At 39.4% G+C, this 23,416-nt stretch overlaps 1 protein-coding gene across 1 annotated transcript in view; it reads left to right on the forward strand.

The window, feature by feature from the left end:
- The window catches only part of HSPA12A (heat shock protein family A (Hsp70) member 12A), an 85,207-nt gene that overhangs the window by 11,396 nt on the left and 50,395 nt on the right, over positions 1-23,416 (forward strand). The window contains exons 2-3 of the mRNA XM_037905439.2: positions 15,594-15,679; positions 19,112-19,239. Of these exons, the coding sequence (XP_037761367.1) occupies positions 15,594-15,679; positions 19,112-19,239 (214 nt within the window). The remainder of the gene's footprint in view (positions 1-15,593; positions 15,680-19,111; positions 19,240-23,416) is intronic.

Genomic DNA, 23,416 nt, shown 5'->3' on the forward strand with positions numbered 1-23,416 from the left:
GAACAGCTGTGCGACACGTACAACTCCTTGGGCTACTTCCCCATGGCCTCCTCCCAACACCTTCTTTATCCTCACCATAGGACCTTCCTCCTGGTGTCTGATAATGCTTGTACACCTCAGTCCTCCAACAGTAGGCATTCTCACTCTCAGCTCCTAGCGCCTCTTGCTCCCAGCTCCTTACACGCGCAGCACAAACTGAAGTGAGCTCCTTTTTAAACCCAGGTGCCCTGATTAGCCTGTCTTAATTGATTCTAGCAGCTTCTTGATTGGTTGCAGGTGTTCTAATCAGCCTGTCTGTCTTAATTGTCTCTAGAAAGTTCCTGATTGTTCTGGAACCTTCCCTGTTACCTTACCCAGGAAGAAGGGACCTACTTAACCTGGGGCTAATATTATCTGCCTTCTATTACTCTCCTGTAGCCATCCGGCCCAACCCTGTCACACAACCCAGGTTTGCATGGCACTTTATAGACATGGAAAAAAACAAGGTCTTTGTCCTGAAAAGCTTGCAATTTAAGCCATTTGGATGATACGATGGGAGATGGAATGAGGAGAATGAACATCAGGAAACTGCACTTAGGAGAGGATAGTTTTACACAGAATCTGGATTCTGTTTCTTTGTGTTTTCTATTTTTGGGGGGGAAGGAGGACGTTTTTTATGAAGATGTGGGCAAAGGTTTGTTTGTGGGCAAAGGTAGGTTTGTTTTTTATGAAGATGCGGGCAAAGGTAATGCCTGATTGGAGATTATTAGTGCAGGGACGCCAGAAGGAAGCGAGTTTGAGGAAGGAGTTTTCAGGAGGAAAAGGAGGTTGCTTGGTGTGCAGAAAAGGTGCCAGGCATAGGGTACTGTATGACAACAGGTGTGAGTGGGAGATGGCAAAGGAGGAGCGTGATTGTTCTTTTTCATCCAGCCTCCAAGGTGTCACTGGGCTGAATTCTGTGTTCCTTCAAGAAGACAAGATCTCAGAGAGGGTGAAATTCACCTCTGAGCAGCGTGCCAATGCAAACCCAGTGGCCCGCTTAAACTCTGATTAAGTTAGCTAGCTACACAAGGTTATCACCTATAGCAAAGAATTGAGGTTGTACAAATCCAGAGTTCTTTCTGGTAATGACAATGTAAAACTGAAAAGATCTTGAGAATACTAGATGAAAAAGCACAGATGTGGCTCCCTGGTTGAGTCATAAAAATGATCCGAAGCAGAGTAGTTATAATAAATTGGAAAAGGCATTGGTTCTAGTGAGACAAATTTTATCTGTAGATATTTACTTCAACTGTGCAGATATCTTTGCCTTTAACAAACTATTACTGTGCTCTAAATGCTATCAGTGAGATTGCATAGCAGCATTCTGGCTGATTGATTATTATGAAAAGTTAACAGAAAACCTCGATTTGGAATGGTCATTAGCTGGGGCAATCTCCATGGAAGTGAAAGGTATTGCACTCTTCAAGATATAAGGTGGGAAACCTGCTGATGTTTAAAATAAAGTACCTTACCCTGTTTTCATTGAAGTTAATAGCAACACGCTCATTGACTGCACTGAGAGCAGAAAGTATTTATTTTTTATGCTGAATATGGGGTTCATTTCATTTATATATCGAAATGTTTTTAAATGTGTTTTTAATTTTTGTATTTCTGTTTCTTTTTGATTTTCCTTTTTTCCTTTCAAAGCCTTTTTGTATCTGCACTAAAATCCTCCAGGCTGTAGATTGTGCCAGGTTGTTGTGACACTTTTTTGTAAGCTTTGACATTTTGTTTTCAGTCTTGTATTTAAGGTGAGGTAGTATCTCAGCAATACTTTACTTCGTTTTTGCCAGCTGTGTTGCTTCCCAAACAGCCATGTAGTAAATCCTGCATTTCCTGTTGTGCAAACATCACTGACAATGTGAAATATGCAGACCACCAAGCTTTTCTTTCAGGAAAATTCTCTAGATAGTTAAAATGAGTCTAAAGTGTTTTGAATTGCACTTTGTACTTACTTTACTGTGAGACCCTATGGTCTAGAGGGTTGAGCACTGGACTTGGGAGTTAGGGGCGACTGAGATTCTGTTCCTGGCACCTTCACTAACCTGCTGTGTGATCATTTGAACTCTATGGGCTTTTGCTCCCACTTTTTAATCTGTCTTGTCTTTTTATGTCTGTCTGTTGTTTTTTGGAACAATTTAATTCCATCACCTGAAGTCTTTGAATAAGATAGGATGTCTTTCTAAAAATATGTTCTATCTAGCTCAGCCAGATATGGGTTTCATGCAGAAGCTACTGGGTCAAATTCTATTGCCTGGGTTATGAAGGAAGTTGCACGAGATGATCATAATGATCCCTTCAGGCTTTAAAATCCACAAAATCTATTTAGATTGTAAATTTTTCAGGGCAAGGCTGGTCTCTCATTATATGTTTGTACAGAACCTCTCACAATGGGGCCTCTCGGCTCTAAGGCAATGCTAAAAATAATAATTGTTTAAAAATCTTTCTGTGTTTGTATTCCTGCTATGGTTTTATCTGGAATAAACAAAGGACATTGTTAAAATTTATATGGAATAAGAAAAGATCAAGAGTGAGTGCAGATACCTTATACAAATCTATTAAACAGGCTGGACTAGCTGTTCCAAATATTCTGTGGTACTGTCAAGCCAGCCGGTTCAAAGCAGTAGTGGACTAGAGCTTTTTAACCCAGCCAAACACTGGGCCCTTATTGAACAAGAAAATTGGGGCAGTGTAAACATTGCTACTCTAACATAGATTAATAAAAAATCATGCCATCCAGAAATTGATATACCTCCTTTAGCAAAGGCTACTCCATGTGTTTGTGATTGAACTAGAGTTAAGTTCTCTTTCCTCACCAATGACACTCTTGCACTACTGCTTAAGTCATAGAATCATAGAATATCAGGGTTGGAAGGGACCTCAGGAGGTCATCTCGTCCAAACCCCTGCTCAAAGCAGGACCGATCCCCGACTAAATCATCCCAGCCAGGGCTTTGTCAAGCCTGACCTTAAAAACTTCTAGGGAAGGAGATTCCACCACCTCCCTAGGTAACACATTCCAGTGTTTCACCACCCTCGTCGTGAAAAAGTTTTTCCTAATATCCAACCTAAATCTCCCCCACTGCAACTTGAGACCATTACTCCTTGTTCTGTCATCTAAGAACAGTCTAGATCCATCCTCTTTGGAACCCCCTTTCAGGTAGTTGAAAGCAGCTATCGAATCCCCCCTCATTCTTCTCTTCTGAAGACTAAACATCCCCAGTTCCCTCAGCCTCTCCTCATAAGTCATGTGTTCCAGTCCCCTAATCATTTTTGTTGCCCTCCGCTGGACTCTTTCCAATTTATCCACATCCCTCTTGTAGTGTGGGGCCCAAAACTGGACACAGTACTCCAGATGAGGCCTTACCAATGTCGAATAGAGGGGAACGATCACATCCCTCGATCTGCTGGCAATGCCCCTACTTATACATCCCAAAATGCCATTGGCCTTCTTGGCAACAAGGGCACAGTGTTGACTCATATCCAACTTCTCGTCCACTGTAACCCCTAGGTCCTTTTCTGCAGAACTGCTGCCGAGCCATTCGGTCCCTAGTCTGTAGCGGTGCGTTGGATTCTTCCGTCCTAAGTGCAGGACTCTGCACTTGTCCTTATTGAACCTCATCAGATTTCTTTTGGCCCAATCCTCCAATTTGTCAAGGTCCCTCTGTATCCTATCCCTACCCTCCAGCATATCTACCACTCCTCCCAGTTTAGTGTCATCTGCAAACTTCCTGAGGGTGCAATCCACACCATCCTCCAGATCATTTATGAAGATATTGAACAAAACCGGCCCCAGGACCGACCCCTGGGGCACTCCACTTGATACTGGCTGCCAACTAGACATGGAGACATTGATCACTACCCGTTGAGCCCGACAATCTAGCCAGCTTTCTATCCACCTTATAGTCCATTCATCCAGCCCATACTTCTTTAACTTGCTGGCAAGAATACTGTGGGAGACCGTGTCAAAAGCTTTGCTAAAGTCAAGGAACAACAAGTCCACTGCTTTCCCTTCATCCACAGAGCCAGTTATCTCGTCATAGAAGGCAATTAGATTAGTCAGGCATGACTTGCCCTTGGTGAATCCATGCTGACTGTTCCTGATCACTTTCCTCTCCTCTAAGTGCTTCAGAATTGAGTCCTTGAGGACCTGCTCCATGATTTTTCCAGGGACTGAGGTGAGGCTGACTGGCCTGTAGTTCCCAGGATCCTCCTTCTTCCCTTTTTTAAAGATGGGCACTACATTAGCCTTTTTCCAGTCATCTGGGACCTCCCCCGATCGCCATGAGTTTTGAAAGATAATGGCCAATGGCTCTGCAATCACATCCGCCAACTCCTTTAGCACTCTCAGATGCAACGCATCCGGCCCCATGGACTTGTGCTCGTCCAGCTTTTCTAAATAGTCCCAAACCACTTCTTTCTCCACAGAGGGCTGGTCATCTCCTCCCCATGCTGTGCTGCCCAGTGCAGTAGTCTGGGAGCGGACCTTGTTCGTGAAGACAGAGGCAAAAAAAGCATTGAGTACATTAGCTTTTTCCACATCCTCTGTCACGAGGTTGCCTCCCTCATTCAGTAAGGGGCCCACACTTTCCTTGATTTTCTTCTTGTTGTTAACATATCTGAAGAAACCCTTCTTGTTACTCTTAACATCTCTTGCTAGCTGCAACTCCAGGTGTGATTTGGCCTTCCTGATTTCACTCCTGCAAGCCCGAGCAATATTTTTATACTCATCCCTGGTCATTTGTCCAATCTTCCATTTCTTGTAAGCTTCTTTTTTGTATTTAAGAGCAGCAAGGATTTCACTGTTAAGCCAAGCTGGTCGCCTGCCATATTTACTATTCTTTCTACACATCAGGATGGTTTGTCGATTGTATGTTGCTCAGGAGTATGAAAAAACCACCCCCCTGCGCGACATAACTTACATCGACACCCTTGCAAATAATCCAGGTCTTAAACCAAATCGTGAACCAGAGAGCTTCAGTACACATGGTTAGCTAGCTGTTCAGTAGAGGAACTTTTCTGACTTATTTAGAGATGAAAACTAACTTTAACTGGCCCTCTCTCCCCTGGTACCAGTATTTCAAGTCAGGCATTATGTATCTCAACTTTCTAGACAGTTTTTTGTATAAAACAAGTTAACTTTAATAGGAGTTATGGCATCTGGTCAATTAAGAAACAAAAAAATAGTAACTAATTTATATGAATCTTTGCAAACAACTCTCCTAACAAAAAATGTCCAAATATGACAATCTAGGTAAAGGACTAGGACAAATTGCCCCAGAGGAATGGGATTTGAGCTGGAAAACAGTACCAGCAACCTCAGTCTATAGCATAGTAAAAGAAAATGTCTTTAAGATCCTGTTTTGATGTACTTCACACCACTCAGGTTAAAAGATGTATAGAGATTGAATGGGGATAAATGTGGGAGAAATTATGGTGAAAGAGAAGCTTTTATGCATATATGGTACACATGTCCAGGCATTAGAGAATACTGAGTGGCACTCCATAACCAAATACCACAAATTGTTGGATATTTACCAAATGATCCTTTGGTAATCCTCTTAGGGCTCCCTAGCTGAAATGGTCACAAAACAGAAAAAGAATTAATCCTTGCTGGTAGCTGCTTGGCCATTGGTAGCCTCTCATTGGAAAAGAGAAAAATAGCCCAACCATAGAGGAATGGCTCAAAAAATATGGGAGGTTGTGATAATGGAAAAATTAACATGCCAGTTACATATGCAGCAAAATAGAGGACAGATAGATACTAAGATATTTGGTTACCTTTTATTTAACACTCAGACAAAGCACATTCACCTACAAAAAAACCAGCACACCTGTCCATTTTTTTAAAATATTAATATTTGATAGACAAGCCTGGTCTAGTATATAGGTGAGTATATAGGGATTTTAGTCAATTTAATAAAATCTCTAGAAATGACATATTATAGACATTGTAATGAGTCTGTAATATGGTAACAGCCTGTTAAACAGAAAAATCTGATGGGTATATTCCTGGATAGTGTCTCTTTAAACAAAAGCTAACTGTTTTAACAATTGTTTTAATATGGTACTATAGCAGATTGTAATTCTTTGTATTGTATCCAGTGGTTTACTACATGAATACAATCCTGTATACACTTCTTAATAACGTAACTAAAATTTTAGAAATGCAAAAAAGAAAGAGAGAGCAGAATTGATCTTTTTATTAATTCAGAAGTGGGTGTGAGTTTGAGTAGCAGGCATTTGACATGTATGGCTGCCCCTGCAGAATCATGGTGGGTCCAGCTGACTTTGAGGTTCAAACACTGGGACCCACCACCATAGTAAGGGTTTAGATATTAAGCAAGGTTCCATTAGAGGGACTATGTCACAACCACCCATCCCCAGTTATTTGTGCTACGACAGTCCTAAGAGTTCCAAATCAGTGTAAGTTCCTAGTTGTTTACCCTCCAGGATGTCAGTACTAGGCTTTATAGGCAGGGGTCCTCCTCACAGATCAGGTTCTGGAAGAGCGTGCTGCTCCCATGCTCCGAAGCTTTCTTTATGAAGTATATTTCTAAAAGGACCACAGTAAGAGCATGAATGACTCCATGCTAGTGATCTGATGGAAATCTTGGGATTCTGTCAGTACCTAATACAAATGCCACGTTTGTTTATGTTTTTAAGTTGCTTCTTTACATCTTTGTAAGCTGGTGACGTGAGGCACGTTCGATGATGCTCCTAAACCTGTTCTGATTGCAGTATATTGTGCTGGTTAGCAGCACGCCCCACTAGCTGAGCTACTGCTTCCATTTGCCTGGTGAAATTCTTATTTAGAAGCCTTTATGCACTTGAAAAAACTTCAGCTTATCTGTTGTCTAAATTTGAGGTTGTGGGGCACCTCCTGCTGGGATTGAATGCCTTGTTATGGCATGCTACTTTGCTGTTGAAATGAGCGATTTCCCTGATATGTGAGGCAGAAAATCTGCCACTGGTGCCTTATGTATTAAAAAAAATGAGATAAAAGGAGAAAACAAGAAGAAATTGAATCTAATAAAGGCGGAAACAATCTGCGCATTTGGTTAACATAATTTATACCTAGCATTAGCATCATTTCTATTACTTATGAGTGTAAAGTTATCAATCATTTTTTTCTTATGGCATTTACAAGCTTACTGCCTTGAATTAATCATCTAGGGGAAAATTCCTAAAGACTTCAGAGATTAAGATAAGTGGAATCCCATCATAGTGAAATGAGAGTCATCTATATAGAGTTTCATTTATGGAACACTAGAAGATTGACAGATGGCAAAGAAAGAGAATGACAGTTATGGGTCCTCTAAAATCTATCTTTATGGAGTGTCCTATAGAATGTAATGGACAATTATAGCTTTTTCTCTAGCATTTTATTTATATATTTATTTTTGGTTTGAATCATTCTATATAGTTTAATAGAAAACTATTCTCTACAAAACTACCATTGTCACATTCTATAGGGATGGTTAAAAAAGCCAGTAGAAAGGATATTGTTTTCTATTACATTCTGTAGACTATTAGAATAGTTCCTATAGAATCCTTTTATATTTCCATAGGGCTTTTCTTAAAGGCAAGCACAATATAATCAGGGAGTTAAGGAAGGAACTGGAGAACTCAGGTACAAGAGGATGGTTAATTCTGAACTTCTTAGCCTTTGTCATTTCCTCTTAGAGCCATATTCTTTTTCTGATGTAGCTTCCGTTGGGTACAGTTTGAAAGACAATGAGCAGCGATTCTGAGACTGCGCATATCCTATGGCTATACCTGTGGTGACAAGCTGTTCTGGAATCAAATACTACAGATAATGAAGCTTTAGTGGGAAGAGTAATACTAGTAACCTCTGCTGCTTTCAACACCACAAGGTGCTACTGACCCGTCCACATGATACAGCTGTAGTAGATGGCCCAGCACTGAAATGGCTCCGGTCAATCCTCTCCAACAGGTCCCAGAGAATGAGAGATCCTTCCCGTTCCAAAAAGTCCTCACCTTCAGAATTCTACAGGGATCCATCCTGTCTCCATTGTCAGCCTCTACATGAGACCATTTGAAGAGGTGGACAAAGGCCACAGGTTCAACTGACAGTTATATACTAATTGTACCAAGTTGTGTATTTACTTTCCACAGACACAGTTAGTGCCATCACAAGGAGATCAGAATGCCTACAAGAGATCAGAATGCCTGGAAGAACAGCTGGCTCAAACTGAGGTGATGCTGGTAAAAAGGGGACTATCTAGCTATAACCATGTCTTCCCTCTCCATCTTGCCATTTGTCAAAGAAGTCAAAGCCTCAGGGCCATGTTCAACTCACCATTGAGCCTAGATGATGAGGTATTAGTAGTAGAAAAAGCCTTCTTCTGCGTTCAGCTTGCTAGGAAAATCTTCCTCTAACTCCCAGATAAAGATCTGGCAGTAGTGATCCATGTGACGGTCGCTTTCTGATCAAATTGTTGGAACTTGCTGTGTTTGGGACTGAACAGGGAAACAGTGCAGGGGCTCCAGGTTGTGCAGAATGTGGCTGCTCATCTCAGTGGGGTTAGCTGCCATTGACGCATCTTTCTAATGTACTGCTCTCTCCGTTGCCTTGGCAGAGGGCTTGGTGCTGCCTGAACTCCAAAGCCATCAGTGGGTCAGGATCCAGCTACATCAGTGACCACGTCTCTCTTATTTCATCTTTATCTGGCCAGGAGATTGTGAGGGTTTCTTTCAGATGTGGACTTTGCAATTGTCCTCTGTACGTTTGTCACCTCAAGATTAAACAATTGCATTGGACTGCACCTTAAGTCAAGTCTAAAACTGATGTTTGTGCAGACTGGTGCATCACTTATCTAGTGGTTTATCTCTCAAGGGACGGACAACACTAGTGCTCTGTGATATGCACTGGCTGCGTATTGCTTTCCAGGTGGAGATTAAGGTGTTGGTTTTATTTGATAAGTGACCTGCATGTCATTCTGCCACTGTTGCAGTCAGCTGAGGTTCTCAAGCTAGATACACTTCAGGATAAAATACAAAGTAAAGACAAGTTGCTTTTTATATGCATTACGCCTCTAAAGATATAAATATGAATATTAAAAATTTGGCTTCAGTGCATGGGCGAAATAGTCTCCTCTTGTCATGTTCACAGCATACATGCAAAAATATTAGAGGAAAACATACAGTTGCCTTGCTGGAAGCTTGCAACTTAACACTACTTTATTTCTTAGAATTCAGAACACACAAGAAACAAAAAGAGAGAGAAACAAAAACAAGCTGCTCCCTAAAACAGAGAAACACAACTCATCCCACCTTACTGTAAGTCGGTTCTTCTTCAGACTGGGTCTGCTAGGCCCAGACCTCACACTTCCCTGTAGAGCCCCCTAGCCTGGAGGCAGGACCAGAATTTAAAGTGAGAGCTTATAATTTTTAGTTTTCAATACACAACACTCCTGAGGAGCTGATACCCTGAATTATGATCTGATCAAGTTTAAGGAGTTATGGGATGAATTTTTGTAAATAAAAATGAGCAAGAATATAAGGTATTCTTTGCACTGGATGAGGAGGGTAGCAGATACCACACATTTATGGCTTTTCTTCTTTTTTCCTCCTTTCTATTCTGATTCTCTTTCCACAGCTCTTCCATTTTCCGAGGAGTTCCTTTGAGTCTGTGTATTTTCCCATATTATACATCTGCTGTTTTGTTTTCCTTGCACATGTGTGTGTATGCATGTTTAGATGTGTGTATGTATAGGCATGTGTATATTCTCAAACCATAATAAATGATCAGTAGATATGCAGCACACAGATACCGACAGATAATGTGCTGATTATAATGTGCACATGTGCAGTGTACTTTGCGCGCTAAAATGTGGTTGCCAGAGTTTTTGTATCTGAACAAAAATGCAGCCACCATACAAAACATTTTGTGGACTAAAGCAATTTCATTTTGATGACTGTGGGTTAAACACTGCAACTCTAACTCATACGAGTTATGTTGAAGTCCATGGGACTACTCCCATTAAGGAAAATCTGGCCTTTCGTAGAACATCTAAAAAACTGAACATGTGTTTTTGCTGATCAGCATTTGCAGAGGCACTATGGTATTAATTTGAATACCAGTGTCATCTTCTCAACTCCTGCATCTGGAAGCTCAAAGGTGGAAGTCCATGCTGCCTGTTAGGTACGTGAAACCTCATTCTCCACCTTGTGTCATCACTTATGTCTCTGCAGTATGAGTCTAAAACAATATAATCCTTCATTGGGTAATATTTTGTACTTGCTTTGCACTGGTGTAAATGACAAACCACGGTGGGAGGCAATGATGGATTGAAGAGTGTATAAATTCTCACTTGGTGTGAACAGGGCATCCATATTTCCCCTGTATTGTACTGGGAACAGACAAATGATCACTTGTTGCAACTAATAATCAAGGCTGCCCTTGTGTTTATGTTACCTGGGTAGGATTGTGAAGAAATGCAGCTTAAAGTTTGATATGCGCTAGTTTTGAAGGTAATAGTGAAACATTCTGTTCAGACAGTCCCTGTGGGTGCTTTGTGAGCCTTTGATACACAATATATTCCTGGGATTGGTAAAGTAAATTTCACGCAGTCCTCTAAGACATGAGAACTGTAACTGCATCAGCAGCAGAGCTCTTAATGTTAGAGTGGAAGTTCCAAAGGATTTGCAATGGGATGTGGAGTCACCCTGCCCTCTATGGAGGGGAGAAATTGCGGTGCAATCAGTTAACTGTTACATGTAAAGAGCTGTTAATTTCTCACAAAGGGTCGAGCTCTTGGTCCTCAGCACCCCGAGACGCACAGATGGGCAAATTTCATTTTAAAAGTTAAACTGTTGAGGGTTTATAAGAGCAAGCAAATAAGCTCCAACTTTGTGGGTTCTGTAACTCAGCCATGCTCAGATGCATTGCTCTCAAATTTCACAAAACAAAAATTATTCCGAAGCACAGAGTTTTTGTGTGTCAGGCTTTGCTCTGGAGGACGTTTTTATCCTAGAGTAATAATCCTTGGGAAACAGAAGTTTAAAACTGGTAAAATGGATTGGCTCCTTCCCATATGAAGTACACTCAAGTACTTCGGGAATTTTGGTGAAAGGGTGTGATGATTTAAATGCACTAAGATATAGTCTATAATAAAAGCTCTCATTTTTATGGGCTACAGTCATTCGTTTATTCATTTATTTATTTTTATTGTTGCTTGAGCCTTCTCCTCCCATGGATGCTTTAAACTTCCATTTTCATATTATAGTACTGAGAGAATCTATAGTGCTGCTTTCCTTCTGTTGTATCTTTTGCTCTTTAAACAAAACAATGAAGAAACCACCCGGGCACTGTGAGTCCAACAGCCAGGTTTACTTAATATACACAGACATGCAAGGCCTAGCTATGCACATACTGCTGTTCTGACTGGTTTCTGGTGGGCTCACAGACTATTTAAAGAAATACTATCCTATTACTATAGATTACACCTTCCATTTTCTCTCTCCCACATGCAGAGTAGGATATTATTGTTAATATAATGGCAGCCATCTGGCTTTTCCAATGAAGGAATAATGGCTTGATTCATCAGAGAAACATATAAATTGCCATACTGGATCAGACCCATGGTCCATGTAGTATCCAGTCTTTGCCAACCCCAGCACTGGATGCTTCAGAACAAGATGCAAACAGCCAGGCATTACGCAACTGTGGGACAGTCTGTCCTCAACATTAGGTCTCCTCCTAATCCCTAAATTGGAGAGATTGATTTAAACCTTGAAGCATGAGATTTAATATCCAAAATATGTTATCAGTAGCTGCTATAACTCTCGATAGTCTCATTCATCATGAGCTGTCATTTCTATGTAGATTCTCCTTTATAAAAAAAGTTCACATTCTATGAGCATTTGGCTTTCCGAGTTTTACCAAGATTTTGAAGCAGTGGAACAAAATGTGGAAATTATAATAAGAAATAGATGTGCAACAGTAGTGGAGTTAATGAAGTTGGTAGATGTTAAAGCATCATGTGAGGCACTCTGGCTTCCAAATCCTTTAACAAAATCACTTGTTGATGTTTCTGGAAACTCAGAAATTTCACTGATATAATCAAATCAGTTTCTAAATAGTTTGAGTTAAATCTATGCAAATCACTTGTGTCAATGTTCTTAACTAATTTTGAGAGGTTAAGACTGGTAAAACTAAATTGATTTCAGTCACTCTGTAACTGAGTTTAAAATGTCCACGCAAGAAGGTTGCACCAATTTTACTAAATTTATTTTTATTTTAAATGTTAATAGTTTGTTTCGGGGACTTGTAGTATTCCAGATTTCAGTCTGGACCTATGACCAGACTCTTGCAACTGCCTTAGGTAAACAATTTACAAGCTATCAGTGATTAAATATTTGTTTATCATTTGTTACAGCCACTAGATGTCTGTGTGCTATGTAGTGTGATAAAGGATATGGTCCCTGATAAACAAGAGAGATGAAGCTGGAACTTGAACTGTGTGAATGTCTGTTTGCTTGGGTCTATAATTTAACATTTTCTTTTATAAATATCCCATTTAAAAGGACTGTTATTCTATATATCATGACACTATCTAGAATAAAGGTTTTTTTAATGGAGAAAACACCCATCCCTCACCCCCCAACTTCTGGCTTCATCTTTTCTTGCAGCCTAAACCATATGGCCTGTAACTCTTCTTAACCACCTCCTCTTCCTGCTCCCTGTTTCTTTGCAAGAACTCTCAATCTAGGTTCTGTGACTACAAAACACATTCCCAAATACTAGAACCTTCCTAAGCTTTCACTGTCTTTTCTGCTATTGGGTCTAGACTTGTAAAATTGTGCCACAATCTTTTCCCCAAAAGGACAGTATGAGGTTAACATTGTAAAAATAAAACATGCACACCCCAATATATTTTAAAACATTTCAGGAGGGGCCTTTTGATAGATGAAATCTTGTGCTACAAAGTTCCTACATATAATTAATCATTCACTGGTTAGCAAATCATTTCTGTTCTAGTAATGAAAACACTTACCATTAATCCAAAGATGAATGGAGTGTAAGAGGCTAGATTCCCGCAGCCTCTTTCTATAAACACGTTTTCTGCCTCTCAGGTATCATCAACTGCATTCATTCATTCGCATGGGAACTCTCTGGTAATATCAGTGCCACTTTGTTATGTCATAACTCAGATTATTAAAGTTTTCCTCGTCATTGCAAACAGCTTGTCAGTAGCATTAGGAAATGTCATCAAATTATTTACACTGTGTGTAAATGTCATAATGAAACTGCTGCCTGCAACAAAATTAGAATGGCTCTTTATGCTGCACTTACACAATAAATAGTAAGTTTCGACTAAAAGTTCAGTTTGCTATATTAGAGCTGAGTCCTGCAAGGTGGTTCCGGGCTCTGGAATTCTCTCCCTCTCTTGGTCCAGTAAAGCCCAAGGCTCAGTATAATGTTTCTCTGTTTACTCAGGTATTTGCCAACACGTGGTGCTGGTAGGATGAATCAATGTGGTCATCATAGGGGACTTGATCTGTTTTTGTTTGTGTGTGTTTTTAAACATGTTCAGATGCAGTGGTGGGTTTATTTTCGCAGGTTTAAAGTGACCAAGGGCCTAATTTTTCAGCAGTCCTGAGCACTTGCCGTTCCCATTTACTTTAACTGGAGTGGCGGGTGCTTGGCAGGTCTGTAGATCAGCTCCTTAGAAAAACATTCTAAAGAACATTCTGTGGCTGAGACTCGTGGACAATTGATTTTAAACATTTTGGTAAATGAAAGCATATAAATCAATTTCTCTCTATTGTACACATTTTTCTACCGTAAACTATTGCAGCACCCTATTCTCAGCTCAGCATTTTTTATTAGATAATACATTTATATCTGTGTATATGTTCCCCCATTTATATACTTCTTGGACCAAATTATTTCTGCTGAAACTACATTGACTTGAATGGAGTTACATCAAGCATGAATTTGCCCCATGGTGAGTGCATCAAAAGGTTACTTATCGATTGCTCTCTGGGAAACAAAGGAAGCTGTATACTCTCACAGGATTTGCTTTGTTTCACACAAGGCACACACAGTAAGAGTCTGTGATTGAGCATATGCACGGAATGTAGATCACTAAAACTGAGGAATTTGGACAGGTAAGGATAAGAGGTAGCAACACAGAGAAATGTTAGACACACATAGCCAACAGCTGAAAAGAATATTTTGTTTCCTACAAAGTCAGCATCCTAAAGACCATTCACATCAGGGAAAGACTCGCACTGACTGACTTCAAAGGGTATTGGATCAGTCTTGAAGTATCAGAAGACCTTAAGAGGAACATGGGCGTTCTGCTAATTCCTTCCCACTTTTGCCAGAACATGCCCCTTTCAGGTCTAACACAAACACATACAAGTACGTATTGCAAGATGCACATGTTTTGGAACAAAGTGGAATTTATACAGATGAATAAAGTGGCTGATACAACCATCAAATATACATATATTTTAACCAGCCTGAGAGGTGCTGTCCTAATCTGAGAGCAGAAATTTGGCCTTTACCCTCTTTTGTTCTCTACCACAAGTGAACTGACACTGTACACTTTTAGCTCTGAGAGTGAGGGTAAGAATATTTAATGATTTTTTTTAAATAGAGTGTATTTCGGTATTTATGCAAAGTACTTGATATTCTGCTTGTCAAGTAAGATTTTAAAGGTATGCAAAACCAAAGAATTATTTTATCATTCATTAATGGTGCTTTCCTGCCTCCCAGTTGGGAGTGCTACTGCAGCACTACCAACAGCTGTACGATGTGTTTCACTGTGGATGTATTAAAGAGAAGAAACTGAGCATTGGGAAAGTTTAATAATAAATGCTCATGACAGAGTAATTGCAATTTGCTTCTACGGAATTGTCAAATTGATTTAAACTGCTCTTTTACTATTGAAATTAGTTTTTTTTCATCTCACATCTTGTGTTCGTCTTCTGCGTTTGCAGGAATTCTCAAGTTTTAACCGTAAGCTATTGGTGGAAGTGTACATAGTATCAGCTCTTTGTGTCTGCTGGGACTTCTGAATAATGTTAGGAAGCCTTCAGAAATGATGCATAATATGGGAGGGCGCTCAACCAGGAAGCTCAAATAAACGTTCAAAACCAAAATCACAACTTTGTAAACTGTGGTATCAGTGGAGATACTAGAAGCGACTATTCAGTTTAAGGCTTGCTATACCAGATTACTTAACGGGATTTGGATGAACGGTGTGCATTCGTCAGAAGATTCAAATAATAAATAAGCTGTCAGTACAGCCTCCACCTGACTTGGAATACATGTCAACTAGCAAATCTTCAAAAGAACCAGCAATATTTTTAATAGTTTATAAAACCAAAATAATATATCATAATTATTAAGAGAGCCTGGTTTTATAGAATTTACCTTCTTTATGGTTGGTTTAATGGTAGGATTGTCACAATAGACAAACTGTGTACTGGTAGAGAGAGCAAACTACTCTATACTAACCTACTTATTCTGCTGCATAGACATTTTTGTATGTTCCAGTTGCTGAAGAGTTTTCTTTTCTTTCCATTTTCTTTCAGATGCAGTTTCCACACCTGCTTACTCATCCCCAGCTAAAAGTTTAGGAGACCCAGGAATAACACCATTGTCTCCATCGCATATTGCGGTAAGAAATATAGGGTATATGTTGTACAGTGCATTGACATTATTTTCTCCTGCCTGTCCCACCTATAAGAACTCAGGACTCCTGACTCCTCAGTCTGCTGGTCATCAGTTACAGAACTCGCGGCTTATATGCAGAAAGTTAAAGGAGCAATTCCACTAGCTCAGGAAGTACAGATAAAGAATGAACTCCTGGCCCCATTGAAGTCAATGGGAGTTTTGTCATTTACTCCAATGGGGCCAGAATTCCATACAAAATATATAAGGACAGATATAGAGGAAAGTGACACTCATCTGCATAAGCCGGTCCAATACCGCTCTACAAAACAATCCCTTCTATCCCCACCTTTGTCATTCTCTTGCTGTCTGATCTTGGGCAATCACTGAAATATTCCCTGTTCTCTGAAACGTGACTATATAATAATAGGATCTCAACACTTATGCATCACTCTCTCTGTCCTCTTTCTCTCTCTCTCTCTCTCTCTCTCTTCTTTTCTCATCACAAAGAAAAACAAAACATTTACAGTTGCCTAAGGGGAGCACCCAAAGAGGTCACGAAAAGTCCCATTAAAGGATGCTTCTTTAACCTATCTTAACTCCCCCTCCCCTCCAGTTCCACATGCACATATCACATTAATTTCTTTGACATACTCCACCCCTTATCACTAAGCCTCAGGGATGGCCAACACAAGCACAGTAGAACCTCAGAGTTACGAACACCTCATGAATGGAGGTTGTTCATAACTCTGAAATGTTCGTAACTCTGAACAAATCCTTATGGTGGTTCTTTCAAAAGTTTACAACTGGACATTGACTTAATACAGCTTTGAAACTTTACTATGTAGAAGAAAAATGCTGCTTTTAACCATTTTAATTTAAATGAAACAAGCACAGATACAGTTTCTACCTTGTCAAATCTTTTTTTAAACGTTCCCTTAATTTTTTTAGTAGTTTACATTTAACACAGCACTGTATTGGGTTTTGTTTTTGTCTCTGCTGCTGCTTGATTGCATATTTCCGGTTCCTAATGAGTCCGTAACTCCGGTGTTCATAACTGTGAGGTTCTACCGTAACGCAATGCGCGTTCTATTGTAATGCACTACACATACTACTCACAAAACAGTGGTGCTCAGAACGTGTCATTGCCATTGTAGAATCCCTTCCCCAGCTTCACCTGGCTTTGCACATCAAGTTCAAAGCTTTTTATCCTTACCTTAAGGTTTTTCACCACTCAGCCCCTGCTTAGATTTCTGCATTCATTTCCTCGTCCCCTCACTCAGTCCAACTCTCCCACCCTTTGCCTCTTTCTCCAACTCATGACCTCATGCCGTGTTCTGCACTGCTCCTTAAACTTGGAACTGCCTCCCTCTTCTTGATTATCAAGCAACCACCTATCTCTTTAGTAATATCTCTCCTGTGAATGCACTACTTCTGCAAAGCCTTTTAATGGTGCACCAGTGAAGTGTATAATTAGAGAAATCAAGGATAAGAATCCTCAAAGTTTGAGATTAGTCCTTCATCAGGTCATCCCTGGTGTGGCGCTTTTCTGTTTTCTCTGTTGTAAATAGGAAGCCCCTGGAGGCAGGGTCTGTAGTCCTTTAGTTATTTACAGCATAGAGTATACTGACACTGCTCTTAAAATGTAAAGGGGTTGTCCAGGTAGAGTCATGTGGGGGAATGTCCTTTTCTAGACTAAGAAGGCATAATTTTATAGAAGGGAAGATCAGGTAGCCCCCAGTGTGTGAACTGAGTAATACATTTTCCAGAATGCCCAACCCTCATCAGCCCTATGCAGCCAGCAGTGATTCCGAACAGCTCTCTGAAAATATCCAGATGCCTGATACTCAGTTTATCCACCAAATCTTCATGTTTCTGAACTCCAGGACCTTACTCCTCATCACCAATCTCCAACAAGTCCTGGCACGTAGGTGGCCCTTAAGGGAGTCAGTTAGTAGGAGCCAGGGGCTTCAATGAAAGAAGGAATGGTGGGTCTGAATATCTACTGAATATGGAGACCCCTGAATCTCCAAATAACAGCCTGTTTGCCCATCCCTGTTTCAGGGTGGGTAAAAGCCAATTTAAATCAAATCAATCACATTTTAATAAAAATAAATCTAATTTAAATAAAAATATTTTGTATTTAAATTAAATTCAGGGTTGTTTATTTTTTACAGTAAACTATTGAAAATTAATTTTGAAATTGACAATCTAGGTTAGGGCCTGAATTTATTATAATCTGTTAAAATCATTTAAATTAAATACAAATAATAATATTAAGCAGTACGTGTATGTTGCCAAGTTTTAAAGAAAGTCAAAATACTGAACTGTTGGAAGTTGCTGGCTAAGCATCTGAACTCATGGTTTGTTTGAAGTGCTAACCCAGCTTTTTGACAGCAGTAACCTCTTCTGCAGGCTGAGAGAGAATGTTTCCTTCATCGCTGTTTGTTCAGCTAGTTCAGTGACTAGTTCATTCAAAGCTAAGAAACCAAGTGGGAATTGAAAAAGCTTGTTTTTCTCTTCTAGTATATGAATAAAAACTAAGTGAGTAGGAGAGCTATTATTTTGAAGGACATTGTGACCAGAAATAATCAGTTCAATTCACTAACTACAGATAATACTTCCTTTGTTTACTAAATCAGTTCGTTTTAAATGCAAAATGTGTTTTGATAAACTTTTTTTCTTATGTATTCAGTAGTTTTATATAATCCAAAAAATAAAATTCTGTTTTTGTGCATTTTTAATTAAATTTTAATTTCCACCCAAATAGAACGCAACTCAGATCACAAGTATAAAATCATCATCAAGTAAATAAATAATGCATCGTTCACCATTTTCTAACATAATAAAAATGTAAAAATTAAGAATTTGAATAAATGTAGGTTATGCTATCTATCTGCATTTAAAAATGTGTATGGACCTAGTGTGTCCTCCTGGTTAGCACTGCATTTCACGTAAAGGCTACTTTTATTTGCAGATCAACATGTTTTAATGGTTACCAGCCAATGGGAATCAACCTTACTTACTTGTGCTTATATAACTTTTATAATTTACTATGTATTCCATGTATGGTATCACTATCATGTATTCCATATATGATACACAGGGGTATAACATGTTTTTCAGCTAATACATTTCTAAAAGTTTGGTAGCTAGCCGTGTAGGTCTCAGCTGTTACTGGAAGTAAAAACGAAAGGATTTCTGATTCATTTGGATTTGTGTGAAAGGTACCAGAATTAACTGTTAGTTTGGTTGTACATTGCATTTCCATGCCCATTAAGGGATGTAGACTACTGACATGGTTCTGGGGGACCGCACTTTTCTGCAGGAGACAGATGAATGCTTTGCTGCAGTTCAGAGCCGCTGAAAGGTAGGACAGATTACAATTCCTTCTCTAAACAGTGACTTAAAATCTGTTCTGTTTCTGTTATTTTAACAGAAGGACTCTGATACAAATGACGCTGTAGAGCAGTCATTCCTTGTTGTTGTGGCTATTGATTTTGGCACGACATCCAGTGGCTACGCCTACAGCTTCACCAAGGAGCCAGAATGTATTCATGTAATGAGGTAAGGGCTGCATTGCAGCATTGAGCTCCTGATGGTGACAGTGTATATTATCTGCAGTTGCTACATCTGAGGTCAGCATGGGTTTGGAATGACTGGATTTGTATACAGCCACCAATGCGAAAACCCCCTTTCATGGTGTAAATTTCTCCTATGTCCCTATCTTATTTTAGTTGCTTTAATAATAAACATAAACATGTTCTCTGTAAGTCTTATTGCTCAGATTTATAAAATGGTGTGAATTAAAGGAGGAATCTGCTGGCAAAGTTTACAGAAGCATTCAGGGAGCAGTTATGACAGTGGCGGTGGTGACTTTGTTATCCCTGTGCAGTAATTTCTCTATTAGGCACTTTGGGATAATGGCAGTTCCAAAAGTGCCTAATAGAGAAATCACTGCACATGGGGTGGGTGCAAGGCCCTTGTCCTTTTGCCTCATATCATACAGAATTTGGCAGGTACAAGCTGGCATATCTGCACATCTTATTATTTAGAAACTTTGGATAAAAATTTCCAAGGTCCCTAATTCCCATTTTCAAAATAGACCTAGATACCTAGGAGCTTATCACTTTTGAAAATGTGACTTAGGCTCCTAAGTCACTTAGGACCAGATTTTCCAAGGTGTTCAGCACCCACAGTTGGAGACAGATTTTCAGAAATGCTCAGCTCCCAATTAGGCATCTAAATTAAGAGGCCAGATTTGCAAAAATGCTCAGCTGGATGCATTTGAAGATCTGGTCACTAGGCTCTTTTGAAAATTTTGCCCCTCATCTTTCCACATTGCAGAATGATATGGGGGAGAGGGGGTTAAGAGAGCTAAGAACAACGATGGTTATTGCTATGGGTGTCCTTAAATATTTTCAAACTGAAGAGAAGCATTTAGGCTGAAATACCATTGCTTTATGATGCTCTAATTAAATTTTAAGAAATGGTGCAGTTTGCAGTTCTGAGCAGTAGGTGGACCCTAACTGAAATAAGTAGGAGAAAGTTGTGCATATTCATTTAAAGGGGAAAGTTTACCTCTCCTAGCATCTCAGTAGGAGGAAGTGAACAGAGAGAGAGAAGGTTCCACCAGGGAAGTAGAGTGACTGTGACCCTCTGTGATCAACAGCAAGGAATCAACCCAGTTACAGTGACCACTGAACACCACAACTGACTTAAAAGTGGGGAAAGTCTAGAAAAATAAGACACACCTTAAGATGCCCCTTCTGCCGGAGGTGCAAAGAGGCAAATGGCGTAAAGCTAGCTATGCCAGGGATTCCCCAGTATCCCTGGACTCCCTCTTCCCCTGTTATGGCAGCTTTCCATCTGGAGCAGGGCAAAGGGGATCTGGTCTTCTCAGTCTAATGGTGCATCCGTAAGTCAAGTAATGTAGCTGTCTAAGGTACGGTCACTTACCTAAATTATGCCTGCATATAGTTGTGTACACAACATTTTTTTGACTGCAGTTATTTGCACCCACAAATTGTTGGTTCAAAAACAGAGGCCAGTGTTTGAAGATATGGACCATTTAAATTTGTTACTTTGGGAGGGGTGCATAAACTCCTGGTAATGTTATGTTAAGGTTGTTAAGCACTCAAAAGTCAGAAAATGTAAAAGTGAAGCTTAACTCTACCACTTATATGCATGTATGCATACAAAATACCTGTTAGTTATGTGATTACATATTGTTTCTCAAATAATATAATGCAATACAGCTTTTTCCCCTGCGAATTTGATACGTATGCATCTAGTAATGTGATCACAAATATAAAGACTACTGTGATGGATACACAAAAGGAAAAGAGCACTGGAAAATGAGTTCCTTAGGAAAAGTTTTGTGTTTTCTTTTTTCATTTCCCATAATTCAAAATTGACTTCAGTCTTACTAAAAATATCTTTCTTTAAAGAAAAGAAAAGATAAATTGTACCCTTGTGTAGAGAACAAATTATGGGAAATTTCAGCCCAAAAGGTGAATGGTTTGGAAAGTTGAGTGTATGAAAATATTAACTGTAGCAATCACTTTTGTCATGAGGCAACTTACTATTCATCCTTCTGGAAGTCTGAAAATTGGAGTAAAAAGGACTACAGTGCTACTAACCAAATGAGACATGCTGTAATTCTTCTAAGCAGAGAAGCTATCTGTGGACAGTCCTGATTGTGCAGTCAACGTCTGTGGTCAGTTTATAAAAAGCCTTTCTGCCCCATTCATCAAGGGTCCTTCAAGAAACCCACAATGCAATTCATGAAAAGGTACTTGGTGCTACCAGTTGGAGACAGATAGATACCAAGCACCACAGAGATGTATGGGAGGCAGAATTGGACCCATATTTAGTAGTAAGTTTGCATATCCATTTTTGATAGTAAATTAGTTTTTAAATGAAAAATTAAATTCTTGATTTTAATTGTTGAAATAGGGGATCTGGATGAAATACTGGAAGAAACGGCATTTCTGAGATTGTACTTTAGTGATCCCAAACTGTGCTACTGACAAGGCCATTCTTACAAAGCCGTAGCACAGTGGTGCCTCTGGCCCACCACTGCTTAACATCTTAAACTAAGTCTGTAACGTACTGTGGAAATTTTAGGTAGTGACACCATCCAAACTTTTAGGCCCAACATTTGACCTGTAGTATCTTAAGTCCTCAGCCTGCATTTGGATCCACACCCTGTACTTGTGCAGAACCCCCTGCACTTGTGCAGAGCCCAGTTAAAAGCATAGGGCTTCATACAGCTGCAGAGGTCTGACAGTGCAGATGTTATTGCAGGGTTAGACAATCAAAAAGTAGTTGCAGTACAATTGATGGAAAATACTCTCCAAATCCTAAATATCACTTTACCACTCACTTGCTGAGAAATTATTTGGTATAGAACCTAGACAAAACCAATGCCAACAAAGGGAACAACATGCTGTTATGGTGACTTGGATATGTGTAGACATTATGTTAGATGCTAGTGCAGAACAAGGAGTAAAGGAAGAAGCCATGTTTCTTTCAAGCTAGAAAGAATTTTTTTTTAAGTTTACCAAATTGGAAGGACAAAATTTGAAGGAAAATAAATGTGGTACCCACATTTCCAGTGTGGCATAACTAGCGTCTTAATAACAAGAACACTTACAAAAATTACTGACTCTGTGCTTTCACCCATGAAGTTGTGTTCAGAAAGTGCATGAAATATGGTCTTGGCAGTAACACACATCTATAGATTTCTATTTTCATTGTCTCTTAATTACTATAGAGAATTTTGGGGAAAGTGTTTCATGATCCTGTTCCAGCTACAACGTGTTTATGAAGTTCAATGAAAAAACATAATTTTAAAAGATTAAGAAGTTTGACAACCAGTAGTTCAGAGGGCATTAAGAAGCTCAAAATATTTACATAATTAGGGTTACATGTAGTATAATTTATAAATATTTGAGCACAGGAAATGTCATTTCCAGCTGAACTTCCAGCATTCTTGAGAATGTTTACATTAAAATGTAGCACACCAGTGATACATTGTCGTCTTTCCTTGCTAAGAAATCTTGGTTCTCTGCCTAACATTGATCCTTTCCAGACACTTGGATTTCTGGCTACCTTCTAACAAAGCTGCTTTTCTGTAAAATGTCTCAAAGTAGTATCGTTTTGACTTTCAACTACAAATTCTTCCTTTGGTACAAGAGCAGACCACAAGGTTTCAGTGATATAGATTACTAGGCTACTGGATCTCAGCAGCATTGTGGCATGCTATATGCATGGGAAATATAATCTGCAGGCAAACCAAGATGATCATTTTGACTCCAGTTGTTATTTGTTGTAAGCGCCAGTACTTGCAAACAAAGAAAAACTTCTAGGAACTGATCCAGCAAAGCACTTAAAGCATGTGCTTAATTTTAAGTATGTAAGTAGTCCCATTGACTTCAGTGCTTCGAATTCAGCATGCGCTTAAGTTCTTTGCTAGATCAGTGTCTAATTTACCTTGATTGCATAGTTTTAGTTTTGGTTTTACCAGTTACAGTACTTCATGCCTGTAAAGTCCCATTAACTCCTCAGTGTTTCTGTCAAGATATTTGTAAGGTCCTTACCGTAATCCATGTCATGGGTTAGGAAGAAATATCTTGCATACTCTGAAGAATACCTATCGGCTGATAGTGATTTACCCAAAGCTCTAAATATTTAGGCTGATGCTTAAATAACAAATACTTGAATTTGTCTAAGTATTTTA

This window comes from Chelonia mydas, chromosome 7 (assembly GCF_015237465.2).
Source record: "Chelonia mydas isolate rCheMyd1 chromosome 7, rCheMyd1.pri.v2, whole genome shotgun sequence".
Classification (NCBI taxonomy): Eukaryota; Metazoa; Chordata; order Testudines; family Cheloniidae; genus Chelonia; species Chelonia mydas.